The following is a 17,120-nucleotide window of genomic DNA, read 5'->3' on the forward strand; positions in this document are numbered from 1 at the left end:
CTAAAATGTGTTGTAAGATCCATGCTCCTATTATCCCTCATTTCATTATAATGACAACACAAGCAAAAAAGGAGAATCAACAGTAAAATCTCAGCTATAGGTAAAAAGCAGTGATTCTATAAGAAGTGCCATAGTTTTGCACTGCAACAGCTGTGTATCAATGCACAGGAAACAAAAATATATTAGCTAGCAGAACCTGAATGGGGAATTTAGACCTTTAAATCTATGTAGGCATGCTGAGAGAGTTGGGATTGTTCAGCCTGGAGAAGAAAAGGCTCCAGTGAGACCTTGGAGCACCTTCCACTGCCTAAAGGGACTACAAGAGAGCTGGAGAGGGACTTTGGACAAGGGCATGGAGGGATAGGAAAAGGGGGAACGGCTTCAAAATGGCAGAGGGCAAGGTTAGATAAATATTGGACAGGAATTGACTTTGAGGGTGGTGAGGCACTGGCACAGGTTGCCGAGGGAAGCTGTGGATTCCCCAGCCCTGGCAGTGTTCAAGGCCAAGTTGGATGGGGCTTTGAACAACCTGTTCTAGTGGAAGGTGTCCCTGCCCATGGCAGAGGGGTTGGCACTAGATGATCTTTAAGGTCCCTTCCAATCCAAACCATTCCATGAGCCTGACTGTAAATCATTACTTTAGCTTTCTTAAATTTAGTCAAGTTCTGCCAAGCTCATCATCACCTGAACTCCCTACCACTGTAGCCAGAGACAAGTTGTTAAGAGTAAGGTAATCCCAGTCTGGAAATTGCAGTAATAATTACAGCACTTTACTCTCACAGAAAGCTTTCCATTAGAGGATCTCAAAGAGCTCTGAGGTGCTTATTAACCTCCTTTTGCCTATGGGGGAAACTGAGGCAAGCAGAGATTCACAGCTTGCTCAAGAGCTCAGCTTTGGTGAAAACAACACTCCCCTCAAATTACTGAGGAGCTTAAAAATAGTGTTTAGGAATGCTTTCATGAAATGTGCAAAAGCTAAAAAGGTGACACACAGAGGCACCTAAATAATTGAAAGCCCAAGGAGACACAGCTTCTTCCAGCCTCACCTCTACATCTTTACTGTGAATATAAGTACTGCTCTGTCTCAATCTCTCAAACTAAATTGGATGTATTTTAATATAACAAAAGGAAATACCGACACATTTTAAAATAATAAGAGTTAAGAATGCCCTCAATTGCACTTGACATTTAAAGTTAAGAGATAACTGCATTTACTTCAAGATTACACAAAACATGTAATGGAGTCTAAGATATAAATTTTAAGATCAGATGATCATTACACTAAGTGAAATATTTTGTGTGTCAAAACCTAGAAGATTCATCCTAAATGACTTGTCAAAATATTTTTACAGAAGACACATTAATAACTGATCCAAACAGAAAGGCTTCATATAAAAGACTACAGGCTAACAGCCTTTTGGTTTAGATAAGCAATATAACCCTGTTATTATTTAAAACATGACCTAGAGCTGCTGTTTTATAAAGAATGCAGTTTAAATGGCATAAACTAACTGAACTCTAAAATAATTCACATGAGGGGATGGGGGGCAGGATCTGTGCTTTTTTTAATGTTGTTTAGCAACATGAAACACTTCATTATGATGTTTATTTATTTATTTGAGGTTACAGTAGTTACATTTCAAAATTTACAGTTAGGTAAAGAATACATTGTAAATACATTGAAAAAAAAATAGCGTAATAGCATTCCCTCCAAAATCATAAAGTGAACTTTATTGGTGAACCCACTTTCCCCTCATTTTCCTTAAATTCACACAGTAAAGGTTTTGTGTTTGTTTTTTTAACCATAATAATAAAATCAAAACAACATTATCAAATGAGTATCTGTTCTCAGACTGCATCATTTTTAATATATCACATCAAAAGAGATCTCAAAAATTCAAGTCTTGCTGATCAACATTCATTCTTTCAGGCTTTTTGATGACTAGATGGAAAATATCTTGGATTTGTTTTATTAAATTATATATAAAGATATAATAAAGTATTTTTAATTGTGTGTTAAGCAAAGGCACATGGAATATGGCTGTGCATTGAAATTATTGGGAAGTGGCATCTATTTCTCATTACAGGATTTATTTACCCAGATGCCATCTAATGATTCATTAATTATGGAAACAGATATATTAGACAGATCTCTTCCCCAGTTTTACTTGCAGAAGTCTATCAGGAGGTTTTTGGAAACCATCACACCCTACACTCTTACATAGCCACGATAGTTAAAAAAAAATAAAAAATCCCTGTATAAATACAACTTACATTAGGAAAAGGCAGTAAACACACACCCCTCCAGAAAACATCACATTTTTCCAAGTACAAACCGCACTTTCCCATGGAAGGACTGATAGAGCCTTGATGCAAAGCTTTTGATGTTCCAGACTAATCCGTTGTTCCCATCATTCTGTGAGATTTAACAGAGTGCTTGAAATTGCTTCTAACTTAATAAACCTATTTTCCACATGCCTTCATTTTGATGATCTAACGCTATGAGACTAACAAAATTTGTGAGAAAGACTGGTTTCTAGTTCATGTTTTCAAGGTACTGTCCAACTCTAGCAATCAGCCCAAATATTTTAGCTTTTACAGTACAAATTACACAGTGCATTTGTTCCACTGCTTTCAAATGTAACTGCATTGGTCACAGCGCAGACTCAAATTATTTTAGAAACATCTACTCAACTGGTCTGATTTACACACCCTCATCAGGCAAAGACTCCCCTGAAATTCATCTGAAGGATCTGACCAAAAACTACAGAATAAGTAATTTCTAATGAGATGAAATGCTAGTCCCATTAAAACCAATAGAAAACGTCTACTAATATCAATAAGGCTAGAATTTAATTTCTTAACACACCCAAAACATTACTTAAAAAAAAAAATATTTACAGTATGGGGATATAGGGAGAGACAATATATTAACAAGAGAAATCAGTGAAAGTAAACACATGTCAACTTGTAAAATAGCTACGAAATATAATCCTGTCTCATTGAAGTTAAAATTTGCCCTCCAGTTTTAACTCTGGCAGCTCAGATAAAATAACCTAACTATACTGCAAAAGCACCAAAAGATACTGTGAACTTAAAAAAAAAAAAGAGATGTATATTTCTGCCTGAATTATTTTATCATAACTGTTAAAAATAATACTGAAGTGTAGTATATATGAAAGGTTTAAGACTTTTTTCCTTGCTCAGTTATTTTTTGCAATGGAAAAACTGAAAAAAGTTTCACTGCTTTTACTTCAATGTTTTTTCTAAATAAAACCTGAGAATTCAGATGCTTGAAGCAAAATCCCATATATTCAGTTAAAAAAAAAGTGTCAAAGGTGGAACTTCCTAAAGACCTTGCTTGCCAAACCCCACTTGAGGAAGGGAAGCAGCACAAATGCCTGGGAAAGAACATGCAGCCAAGCCTGCAAAACAACTGTTCATTAAAGCCCCTGGACTTTCAAGGATTCCTAAAAAGAGTCAAATTCTAAGAGAAAATCCTTTGATTTTTCATTTACTGAGCTGTCATTTTGACATTTAGAGACATTTAAATGAAGCCTTTCTATAAAGGCTTTTTTCTTTTGCACAGGAAGCTGTGTTTCACCTCCTGCTAAATCCTAACTCCACAGTGGTATGGGTGTTCCGTTACTCCTATGCTGAAACAGCTTCCACATTAAAAAACATGTAATTCAATATTAAAAATTACAATATACAGGTTGACCAGAGAAGTTGTGAATCCCCATCCTAGGAAGTGTTCAAGACCAGGTTGGATGGGGCTTGGAGCCACCTGGTCTAGTGGAAAGTGTCCCTGTCCATAGTAGAAGGGGTGGAAATAGATGGTCTTTAAGGTCCCTTCCAACCTAAACCATCCTATGATTGTCTGACCTCTATGAATAGGCCAGTTGGGTTCAAATTGGCACCATCTTCCTGGAATTACACCAATTGCTCTGACTCAATGTATTTAATCTTTGAAAACATAAGTAAAATTCTTTAAAGAAAATAGAGTGTTTCTTTACTCCATTCTGAAGTAGAAAACCTAGGGAAATTAGAGAAACTTTAAACTATCATCTGTGATTCTCCACATCGGGGAAAAACTACTGATTTCTCCTCTACTTGTTACATTTGGCAGTTTTCAAGTAATTTCTTGAGATGCGAGCATAAAGATACATTCAAATGTAACCGAGTTGGAAAGTAGGAGAGTTTCCTTCCAATAATCTTAAAATAAGTCAGACTGATTTCATGAAATACCAAATGGATTAGGTTAAAATTTCTATTAAAATTTCAGCTGAAGCAATTTTAACTTCCCAAAAATTCATAGTCAAAGTCCTTTAAAAATAAGACCTTATAATGGAAATCATGACAAACATATGGCTGCATTTAATATAGCAAAAGACTTCCCAGCAGAAAAAAACCCCATAATCTGAAAATATGTATTGGGAATCTATTTTCTCAAAGAGATGCTAAAGTCTGTCACACACTTATTGAAAACACAGACTCATCACTACTATTGGTATCTGAAGGTTGGTTTCTTCAGGGCTCTGAATCTCTCAAATTCACAATACAAAGCAAGAAAAGAGATGTTCCTGTTTAATGGCACAGCTTGCCAAATCCTTATACTACATCTGAACAACAACAGAAAGGTGGGGTTCCCCTCTCAGTTCGCACAGGGAGAAACATACTGCTTCACATGGAAAACAAGCTCATGGACCAGATATTCAACTGTGTAAATCAACACACACTTTTCATTTCAGAGGAGCTGATTTATGACAGCTGAAGACCTGGCTCGAGTTTTGAGACAAGTGAAAAGAGTGACCAAAGAAATTAATATTTACCATGTGTGGCAGTGAATATTGCAGCTTCTCTAAAGGATGGAATTTGAAACCTAGCCAGCCTGTTAAGTAGGCAGGTACCTGGATGAAAATCCCAGCTCATCTATTGGACCTCAAGAGCTCATGTATCATTGGTCGAGAAAGCGAATGACAGAAATTGTAACCAACCACCTGTGTGAGCCCGGGAAAGACTGAGCACCCTATTTAAGAGTGCTCACAGGAGAATAAAAAAAGCTTAAGCCTTGTGTAAGAGACGGTCCGAAGTTTCCCTTATTTGCCTCACGACCCTGAGGACCTCCAACCAGTTCTGGCCTGGTCGATGGTGGATGCTTGCCAAGTGACTGTTTGCAGGTGCTCACTGTGCTTCATGGTACACTGCTCTCGAGCAGGCACTAGCTGGAGGAGCAGGTCCTGTACCCCTGTTTCTTGGAGCAACCCTCACAATGGTCCATAAATCTCCCCACCTCTTGGCCAGAAGCCTCTCGCTTTGGAAAAGGACTATAAAACCGTGACTCTCTGGAGAAGCTTTCGAGTACTCCCCACAGATGAAGATCTGTCTATTGGCTGGACCAGGAGGACGTCTGTCTCATCTGTTGGCAGCTATTTCCCCATTCCTCTCTTTTTCTCTCTTAATACTCTGTTTCCTATATCTCTTCCCCTCTGCAACTGAGTTGTTAGCATTCAATAAAAATGCATTACTGTGAGTAAACTGATTTGTCCCCTGCCTTTTTGCACCTCTGAGATCAAACGAACGATCACGATCCCCGCCCTGTGTTGGCGGATTGTGACACCTTGTTACTGTGAACTACAAGTGTCATATCTTTATCTCGGACCCAGCACCCCCCCAGCGGCCCAACCGATGAAACAACAGAAACAACTAACATCGTAACAACCGTATACAACCATTGATCTTGCACAGCTGTTCTTAACACTAGATAGGTTTTATGAGGAAATTAAGTTAAAATTATATCTAATATGAACTAATCCCTCTATCTTCTGGGTACCTTGGGATAATTTTATCTTAGAAAGAGCACAACTTCAAAATCTATGCTCAACTGCTGTCATCCTCTGCTTGTTCTTTCACATTCACAGTTGCTTGCACTGAAATAAACAATTAACAGAAATTGATGACATGAAAAGGTTTTAAATTTTGACTCTTAACTACTAACCAAATCCAAATTTTATCTTTTAATACACGGAATGATGACAGTATTTTCCTTTTTTTAAAAGACTACCTGACTAAGACATGGAAGCTTGGCAGAAATTTTACTGGCTACATTCTGAACAAAGCTATTATCCATTTATGAGCTCCGTATATAAAGGTGTTTCAATCTGAGAGATAAATAATTTAAACTGATCTCCTTACATAATTTGTTTACAAATACCTAATTGCTCCATATATACTATTTTATAAAATATGTTAAAGGCATGCTTACACACATACTGAGTTAAGTGGCTGTCCTAGTTCCAGCCAGGACAGAGTTAATTTTTGCAGTAGCCAGAACAGGGCATAGCTAGAACCAGGTTACTCTATATAACCTCAGGGTCATTTTCCAGGAAGTGGGTCTCTTTCTGGATACTAGCAAAAGTCAGGTATTGTCAGGCTCTGTTGGTGGTACAGTGGTGAGCATTTGCATGTGAATCACTCACCTCTCTTGAACACTTTTGTTATTAATATTGTTGCTGCTACTGTTAATTTTCTTATCTCATTGCTGTTTCCAGGAAATTGTTCTTATCTCAACCTGTAATCTTTACCTTTTGTTTTTCCAATTCTCTTCTCCAGACCACAGCAGAGGAGAGGGAGGGGGGAGTGAACAAATGGCAAGTGGCTTGGAGTGGTTTCAGTGGGAGCACTAAATTGGAGAATGGTATTCCTAAACCATGATAGCCTTATTTAGTGCCCAATGTGAAGCACAAAGGGTTGAGATAGCAATAGCCCTGCCTAGAGTGGATAGGAAACAAATTTGATCTAAGCATCTGTTATATTAGGCAATGAACCACTGGTCACAATGTTGCTTGGTCTGTTCGTGTGATTGTGGAACCAAATTCCGTATATATTCCTTGTATATGTAATGTGCCCATCACAGTGGTCTTTCTCAGAACAGGGAGAAAGGAGCAGGATTGTTTTGTTGCTGTACTGAGGGATACCAGTTTATGATACGATAACAACAAGGGCAATGAGGGTCATGTGGGATGTGTATTCATTGCTGCTCTCCTACCCTTACTTCAGGCACTACCTTCGGGAGTGCATTAATAATCATACCCAGTCTGTGGAGGGAACAGGGAAGGAGGATTTTCCCCAGCCTTTCACCTTTTCCTCTTTCAGGCCTGGTAGAACAGGTTCTGAGAATATTGAATTTCCTTTGAAAGTTAAGGAAAGCATGTTCTTGTTACTACTAAGTCTGCCAGGTCTCCTCAGTGAGGTCCACACCCCATTTAGAGTAATGAAAAACATTTCTAGGGAGGTCATTTATAGTAATTATGTTGAGACAGACACAACTGGGACCAACACCAGTCTTTTATTAAACACTTTTCATGCCTTCTTTCAGGCAACTCTGACTCCTCTCCTCTCTGCAAGTTTCCTTCTTCATGACTGGCTAAACCCCAAGCTATCCCTTACCCAGCCACCTAACCTTGTCTGTCCCTCACGCAGCTTCTTACCTTATTTATCCCTTGCACAACCACATCTCCCTTACCTCCTCACAACACAGCCAGCAGATTCCATCCTAAACTACAGCAAACACTGAATCTCAAACTATCACTGGTGGCCAGCTAGCCCACTCTTTCATAACACTCAATCTCATTGGGCAGGCAAGGCTCTTTCTACTCCTTGGTAATCAGTACAGCTGTAATTCATTGGGAAAGATTCCCTTCTGCACTATCCTTTCAACCTATCTTCCCACAGTGATTCAAAGATCTGCCTCAAAGGTGGATAGTCATAGGTGGCATGGAATGTGGGAGGACATGGGCCAGTATTTGGAGGACTTCTCTGATAGTCTGGAAATTCACCCCTGAACAACTATAGGACCTTCTTAAAGTGAAAAAATATGTGAAAGGAAAATGCTATGGAAATTCCAGAGAGGCACGAAATTATGCAATGTGCTGGCCGCTGGCTACTATTTATTGGACATGGCTCAACACTAGACAGAACCCTCAGAGGGAGGAGAAGGAAAGCAGACCAACAGTCACTGTGACAACTCAAACTGCAGCTGAACTAGGGGAACAATCTGTGCCAGTAGCAGTCGCTCCTATACAGAAGAATAAATCCAAGACCAAATCAGTTTGCTTAGTGGGGGATGAAGAGGAAGTAGGGCCCTCCCAACAGGAGGAAGAGGCAGGGCCACAGATAATTGTACAATCCCTATCACTGAGTGAGCTGCAAGACATGCAAAAATATTTCAGTCACCAGTCAGGTGAGCCCCTGATGACCTGGCTGCTCCCATGCTGTGATATCATGGCCCATAACATGAAACTAGAAGGCAGTAAAACCAAGAATCTAGCATCCATGTCCTGGGAAGTGGGCATTGACAAGGGGATTGAGAAGAACAGAAACTCAACCTCGGGAGGCAACACCTGTCAAGCATGAGGGAAAGGTATTCTCTCATGGATGATGTAGTAGTGCACCCAGGCAGGTGGAATGCCATGGAACTAGGTATCCATACCCGAGAGAATTAGCTATGCTGAAGGTAATCTCTAGGGATTCAAATACCAAGCAGTCCCCTCTAGATCCAGATGAGGTCCAGTGTACACAATCCATGTGGTGGAAGTTTGTAGGGAGAGTGTCATCAACATACGCCAACTCATTGGCATTGATGTCAATGAAAGGAGAAAAAAACAATGCTTCAGGTGACTACTTGACTCTGGCAATATCATCATTTTTCCTTCCTACCGATCTGCACCTCAGCTCTGTATCAACTGTCCAAGACTGCAGACAGACTTGAAAGACTCAACCAAGTTAGAGAGGAAATGTCCCATGCCCTGCCAGTACAGACCAGAGTCTCTGCTATTGGAGCGCAAGCTCTTCCCTGCTAGAAAAGGTACACACCACCAGGTAACCTCTGGTTTTACCTGCATAACCATGGAGAGGACATGAGGAAGTGGAATGGAAACCCACCTCTGGCCTAGTAGCACAGGGATGTGAAATGAGGGGAAGAACAACCACCACAGGTAATTCTTCAGGGATAAATGCTACTCCAGTTTCCAGTAGGCAAGTACTCAGACAGAAAAAAGGGCTGATGTTACTTCAGATCCTCTTGAAGGGACCTCCAGTGCATATTTACATGAAGTGAGCAACAAGTACTATGACCAGAACAAGAGGGGCCCTGCCTCTGGCCAGGTGGACAAAAGGGACAGTCAGATCTATTGGACTGTATGGATCTCATGCCCTGGCACATCAGACCCACAGGAGTATAAGGCTTCAGTTGACACTGGTGCACAATGTACCCTGAGCCACCAAAATACATAGAGACAGAATTTATTTCTGGGGTGACAGGGGGATCCCAACAGCTGACTATACTGGAAGCTGAAGTAAGCCTGACAGGGAATGAATGGCAAAAACACCCCATTGTGACTGGCCCAGAGGCCCTGTACATCTTTGGCATAGATTACCTCAGGAGAGTGTATTTCAAAGACCCAAAAGAGTATTGTGGGGTTTTTGGGATAGCTGCTGTGGAGGCAGAGGAAATTAGAGAGCTTAATACATTGCCTGGTCTCTCAGAGGACCCTTCTGCTGTGGGACTGCTGATGCTCCAAGAACAACAGGTACCAATCACTACCACAACAATGCACGGTTGACAACATCACACTAACTTGGACTCTCATCCATGAGATGATCTGTGAACTGGGGAGCCAGGGAGTGGTCAGCAAGACTCATTCACCCTTTAATAGTCCTATATGGCCAGTGCATAAGTACAATGGAGAGTGGAGGCTGACAGTGGACTATCATAGACTGAACAAAGTCACACCATCACTGAATGCCGCTGTGCTGGACATGCTGGAACTTCACTAAGAACAGTAAGACCTCTCTATCATGTGACCCAGAATAAGAACTATTTCAGGTGGGATCCTGAATAGCAATATGCCTTTGAACAAATTAAACAGGAAATTGTTCACGCAGTAGCCCTTGGGCCAGTCAGGACAGGATGTGAAGCACATGCTCTACTCCACAGCTGGGAAGAATGGTCCTTCCTGGAGTCTCTGAAAAGAAGTACCCAGGGAGACTCGAACATGGCCTCAGATTCTGGAGTCAGGGATACAGTGAATCCAAGTCCTATTAAACACCAGCTTAAAAAGAGATACTGGCACTTTATGAAGGTATTCAAGCTGCTTCAAAAGTGATTTGCACCAAAGCACAGTTCCTCCTGGCACTCTGACTGCCAATGCTGGGCTGGATGTTCAAAGGGAAAGCCCCTTCTACACATAATGCCATTGCTGCTTTGTGGATTAAATGGATCACTCTGATCACACAGTAATCTCAGATAGGAAATCCTAATTGTTTTGGGATCCTGGAGAGCATCACAAACTGTCCCAAAGGCAGATCAAGTCAGGTTGCAGAGCTGAAAGACATCCAGCTGGCTTCAGGTATTGCTGAGTGAGAGAAATGGCCAACACTACATCTCTATACTGACTTGTTGATGGTATCATATGCTCTGTAGGGGTGGGTGGACCAATGGAAAAAGACCAATTGGCAGTGCAGAATAAAACTCATCTTGGCTGCTGAATTGTGGCATGAGATCATTGCCTGGGCAGGGAAGTTGGCTGTTAAAGTCCATCATGTAGATGCACACGTACCTAAGAATCGGGCTAACAAAGAGCATTGCAACAACAGACAGATCAAGCTGCCAAGAATAAAGTGTCTCAGGTAGATCTGGACTGGCACCATAAGGTTAAATTATTTCTGGCTCAGTGGGCCCATGGCACCTCAGGTCATCGGGGAAGAGATGTAATATACAGATTGGCTCGTGACCTAGGGGTGGACTTAACCATGGACACCATCTCCTACGTTGTCCATAACTGCGAAACATGCACTGCGATCAAGCAGGCCAAGTGGATAAAGCCTCTGTGGTATGGGGGATGATGGTCCAAATATAAATATGGGGAGGCCTGTCAGATTGATTACATCCCACTTCCGCAAACCTGCCAAGGCAAGTGCTATGTGCTTACAATGTTGGAAACTATCACTGGATGGCTGAACACGCATCCTGTGACTCACACAGCTACCCAAAACACCATCTTGGGCCTTGAAAAGCAAGTCCTGTGGTGACATGGCACCCCAGAAAGAATTGAGTCAGATGATGAGACTCATTTCAAAAATAAGTTCATAAATACCTGGGCCAGAGAGCACAGGATTGAGTGAGTATATCATAATCCCTATCATGCACCAACTTCTGGGAAAATTGAACAGTACAATGGACTGTTAAAAATCACACTGAAAGCAATGGGTGAGGGAACCTTCAAACATTGGGATAGCCACCTGGTTAGTTAACACTAGAGGCTCTACCAATTGAGCTGGCCCTACTTAATCAAAACCACCACATACCATAGGAGGGGACAAAGTCCCTGTGATATATATGAGGAATGTGTTAGGAAAGACAGTTTGTATTAGTCCTGCCTCAAGCAAAAGCAAACCCACCTGTGGGATTGTTTTTGCTCGAGGACCTGGGTGGGTAATGCAGAGGGACAGGGAAACACGATGTATATCTCAAGGGGATTTGATTTTTGGGTGAGAACAGTCAGCAATGTCGAATTGTATAATATTGTTTGAGTAATGACACTGCCACTGTATGGCATAACTACCATGGACAATGAGGAGGGACTGCATCAGATACTTGTGGTGGAGCAACCAGCGAACAACTCACAAGCCCTTCTATTCTGGAAGACATCTAGGATGGATAGAACCCACAGGCTTGGACTAAATTAACAAACATCTTGGAGGGAACAGCCATTGACTATGAAAATGACACCTGTGCTTGTACATATATATATATATATATATATATATATATATATATATATATATATACATGTATGCATATGTATATAGTTGGAAGGTATAGGATCTGGGCATGACATAGATGGTGTAGAATAAGCACTGGATAATGTGCTGGTTCTGTCCAGGACATGGTTAATTTTTACAGTAGCCAGGATGGGGCATGGCTAGAACCAGGAGGTTATTCCATACCCCTTCACACAAGTTTTTCGGGAATGGAGAAAGGGGTCCCTTTTGGGTTGGAGTAATGTGGCAGCAGTTGCATATTGTCAGGCTCTGTTGGTGGTACAGTGGTGAGCATTTACACAGTGAATCGCTTGCCTCTCTTGTACACTTTTGTTATTAATATTGTAGCTGTTACTGTTCCTTTCCTTATCTCATTGCTGTTTCCAGGAAATTGTTCTTAACCCATGATCTTTACCTTTTGTGCCTCCAATTCTCTGTGAGCAAGCGACAAGTGGTTTGGAGTGCTTTCAATGTGAACACTAAATTGGAGAATACCATTCCTAAGCCAGGACAGGGACTCTTACACATTGAAAGAAAGCAGTCACTGCAAAAAGGTGGTTCTACATGCATGGGAACACTTGTAAAGTTGTCATGCTTTAAAATATGCTGCTCTTATCATAATCATAAAGGCATATAAATATATATATATATATATAATCTTTGAACACCAAAATGATTTCTTTTTTCCATATATATCAGCAAATAATCTACCCTGAAGGATTTTAAATTTTAAACGGATGAGGACAAGTTTATTAAATTGCAATCAAACATAACTTTTACCTGAAATGCACATAATTTTAGACAAGGGATTTTTCTAACAAGCTCATATCAAAATCTTTGTATCAAAATTATACATGAAGATAATCTGGCAAGAAATCATTCTAGTACTTAAAAAAATGATCTGCATAGTCTTTCAAACAATTACTCTGAAAATAATATAGCTCACTAACCTCATTTTTTTTAAATGAAGGCATCACATACTTAAAATAAAAGTAAGTCTAGACCAAGAATAATGTAAAAACACCAGTGTTAATATACTGATTTTTAAAAAAAGCATTTCTTGAGTGTCTGTTACATGGTTGATCCAAACCCCCATATAAATTGTTGAAAAAACTCCCACTGACTGCAGGGATATTAAAAAAAATAAAAAACCAGACCTACAGAAGATAGAGTGGATATTTCCAATAGAAATAAAAGAAATTACACTAAAATAATTAGGAAAAAAGTGTCTGTTTTACAAAGCAAAACAGAGCTTATGGAGACATAGCATTCTCTTTACTTAAACTATATCTATAAAGACTTTCAATTTCCATTACTAAAATTCTGATTTAATTTGCATTAGAAACTCTTAGCAAGTTTAACTGATGAGAAATATACATTTTTGGCAGCTACAGAGAAGTTATTTGACATGTAGATAGGTCTCAATGGAAAGGTAACCAATAAAATCCCAGTGTATAGTGATAATAGTAAGAATTAGAGATTTCTAATATATAGTTTAAATTAATCCTACTTTAAACATCACAGTTTCAAGCCTGTCTATTCAGGATAACTACTAGTATAAAAAGATCAATACAATAGCAAGTTTTTGCATTAATTAAATGAAACTAATGTTCTAGCATTCCCCATCACAAATAAATAATTTCAGTGGCATTCAAACATGGTTCAGAAGAACTTCTTGCTATCTGACCCAGACCAGCAATCTCCAGACCACTGCAGTTTATTTATGACTGTCAGGCCTTCCTCTAACATCCTTTCACAAGGCTCAATCCATCCACTGACAGCTGTTTATCTTAGGACTGACAAGACTATTTTTATTCTAGCATGAAGGATGCAGTTTGATTGCATAAACAGAAAGAAAGCAGAAATACTTTGTGTGCACAGGTCATGCATGCACATGCAGTTGGGCATGATTCATCCCACCTAATTTCAGCCAAAAGTTATCTGTTCTAAACTGTTGATAAGGAAGGTTTAGACAACTAATGCAAGAGAAAGACTGCCAGAAGGTATCCTCTGTAGGTGCTTCTCTCTTCCCATTGGCTCAGGTTGAGATCCAGGGAGCAGCAAACTAAATACCTAAAATGAGAGATTACTTCCACCCAAACCAAACACATATATATGTGTACATGTGCCTATTTGTGCACACAATATAAGACAGCTGCTTCCATAAATATGCCATGTGCAACACAGCAGAGACATTAATAAAAATTCTGGACAGAAAATGAACCACTAAATGGGAGTAAAAAAAAAATCAGTTGTGCACATTTGTTATATATAGCTAAATCTTAAAGGTAAGCTTATTTATTATTTCTGTCTAAAATGAAGAAAAATAACACTAATGTATGACATGTTCAATCTGAAAAACTCAGAAGTAAACACAGTTAAGGAAATGTTATGAGTTTGTATCTAATCTGGTACTCATAAATGTTTTAACGTGCAAAAAGAGCATCTGGATGAATGCTCCTACTGCAGCAAACATAGCTCTACTGATTTTGGGGTATCTAAACAAGGATTTTAAGTTATATTTTCTCAAGTTTGGTGATGAAAGCTTAGGGTGGTTCCCCCTACACATCTTTAAAGGTGTTTATATGTGTGTGCTGACACGTGCATGTGAGTATACCGAGGGTTTTTTAAACAACATATATATTCTCTATACAATGAAAAACCCAAAAAAATACCATGGTATTAAAACCCAAAAGAGAAAACAAAACAAACATATGAAGAAAAGGAAACCTTGTTTTTAGCATAATCCAAAGTAACATCAAGATTGCAAAGATGAGATTTTTTTTTTTTTCCAGTTTATGATTGATTCAGATCAGGCTCTGCAATATTCCCATTCTCTGGAAAGATAGGTAGAAAACTGTTATTAAAAGTCACTGGAAACTCTAACATAGCATTAACATTTTGATAGCCCATGTAAAAATTGAACAACTGCTGTGGAAGTACTTGGCTATCAGGCATCGGTATGAAAGCCCCTGACTGTGTGGTAGGGGGGGTTCTTTGGCCAACTAGTTGAATTTTAGGTTCCCTGGGCTCCAGTTGTTGCTTGCTTTCTTCGTCCGTGTCAAGACGAGTTAGCTTTTCTATCCACATGCGGAATTTCTGCTCTGTCTGCCTCTGCATCTCGGCAAAGCAGTTCATGGCCTCTTCCAGGACATTGCCTATGCAGTTCCTATCCCATACGGTGCCCCTGTCAAGCAATCCTGGAATTTCCCTGGTCGCTCCTCGAGATCCCCCAGCACGACTGAAGCCAGCTTTAAAGACATTGAGGCCATTTGATAAGATATCATTAAGTAAAAACATATTATTGCTTATTAAGGCATGTTAACTCAAGAAAACTTTTCTAATGCTGTCCCTTAGATATGACAAGTGGGGAGGAATTAGCAAATATCAGCCAATAGTATTACTGTAAAAAAAATTACACTCACTGAGGTTATAATAGACATTTTGGCTTCAAAATTATTTTTATTCTAGAATTCTCAGACAATTCTGTCAAAGGTTTTATTTTATAAATAAACTAAATTAGTCCAATTTCCTTGCAATTTCTGTTTTTAATTCAACTGAAGGTGTCAAAAAACATCATACAATAACATGTTTAGTTCTGTTAAGCTGCGATCCAAAATACTATTAACTGTAAATCTGAATAATTATGCATATTTTACTTACATACTTGAACCCTTTTATAGCAGACTGTTAAACACAAACAAAATTCTGCATGAGATAAAGGCTGATATAGTGACTGCAGCATTCAAACTAGCTAAGCCCAAAGCTCTTGGTCTAATTTTGGAAAACACAATAAACACCAATGAAGATAATAAACAACAAAAACACACAAGCATGAAAAGATATGTGAATGCTATGCTAATGTATGAGGTAAAAGCAACCTCTCTTAGGTCTGATGGACACAGCTCCATCACAGGGTTAATACACATGACATGTAGGAGTGATCAACCTCACACCAACTAGAAATGTGCCTTTCCTCACCCGAGCCACCAGCTGTGCAGCATTTCTAGCATTAATCCTAGGCAAGGCAGAAAACAGGGCATAGTTGGAAGGAAATTGTTCTCTTTCCTTCTATCCATCAAAATGATGGTTAAAATAACCAGCTTTGGGATTATCAGAAAGAACTTTAGCAGCAAGAAGAAAAGACCATCTTCATTACCTTACTCTACATATCAATAACAAAAGGCAGCAGTATCTATATTTTTACATTTAGAGTTTTCTCAGGAATCATCTAGGAAGCAATAAAACCGAAAAAATCAGAGGCTTTGTACCTGTTTGAGGAATAATAAACAATATGTGCATGCCATCCAAACACACAAACATTACCTAAGGTAATTCTAAAACAAGACAGGCATTACATTAAACTACACAAAGCAGCTACATAACCTGACAATTTAATATGTAAATATGAAACTTGTGGGATCCTCTAGCTTAAGAATAATAGAAAATATCCTAAGAATGGGAGAAATCATTGCACAACCTAACCAAATATTTACTAATAAAAATATAAGGCACTAAATCTTTTTGGGGATTTCACTGTGTACGTTAAATTACAGTATTGCTTAAACAACACATTCTTTTTTTGGAGCTATATAAATGAGGTGTATATATAAGGCCTTCAGTAACAGCTAAACAAAACTCAGGATTATCATCTTTTTTCCAAGCAGCAGCAACACTACCCATCGGGCAAAAAATATTCTATGAAACCCCCATCTGTTTACCTATCAAACAGGCTGGGAATTCAGCATTCATGTCTTCTACTCAAAAATAAATATATACTTTATAGTAAGTAATTAACATTCCTCTGACTGCATTTTAACTAAAATAATTACGTAAAATTGTACCTTTCTCCTAAAATGTTTTTCCTTTTATATATTCAATGTCTTTTTCCTCCCTGAATAAAAAAATAGTCCTTCCATTCATATACTCCTAGTATTGAACATCCAATATGATACTGTTCATCTTTAGTCAGGGATCTTATCCTAAAATCAAGTAACTAAATGACAGTCTTTCTGATTTCCACAGGCTTATATGAACAGACACTTCTTAAGTAACACTGAGTAAGTTTTAATTGCAATTTAAATAAAAACTATTGATGATGGTATGTGAGACAACCTAGCCAGGTTTTAATAGTTAAAAATGAACTAGCATGCTCAAAGTTGATAAAATTGTTTTGCAAACTGAAGAAACTAGGTATTGAAATATATAGTACTCTGCAATACTATTTTTAAAAGGCATCATTCATAGTACATCTAAAATTTACAGTAGCAGCAAATCGGTGTTTCAAATGCTTCCCT

General features: G+C 39.0%; 1 protein-coding gene across 6 annotated transcripts in view; it reads right to left on the reverse strand.

Moving 5' to 3' along the window:
• The window catches only part of LOC148220207 (protein ARK2N-like), a 72,501-nt gene that overhangs the window by 17,727 nt on the left and 37,654 nt on the right, over positions 1–17,120 (reverse strand). Inside the window, exon 3 of one of the 6 annotated variants that reach the window (XM_088155438.1) lies at positions 12,510–15,074. The exons of the other annotated variants lie outside the window; for them this stretch is intronic. Coding sequence (XP_088011564.1) covers positions 14,620–15,074 — 455 coding nt within the window. The 3' untranslated portion in view covers positions 12,510–14,619. Of the gene's footprint in view, positions 1–12,509; positions 15,075–17,120 lie in introns of those variants that run through there. 6 annotated transcript variants of the gene reach the window in all.

This window comes from Sturnus vulgaris, chromosome W (genome assembly GCF_052056855.1).
Source record: "Sturnus vulgaris isolate bStuVul1 chromosome W, bStuVul1.hap1, whole genome shotgun sequence".
Taxonomy (NCBI): domain Eukaryota; kingdom Metazoa; phylum Chordata; class Aves; order Passeriformes; family Sturnidae; genus Sturnus; species Sturnus vulgaris.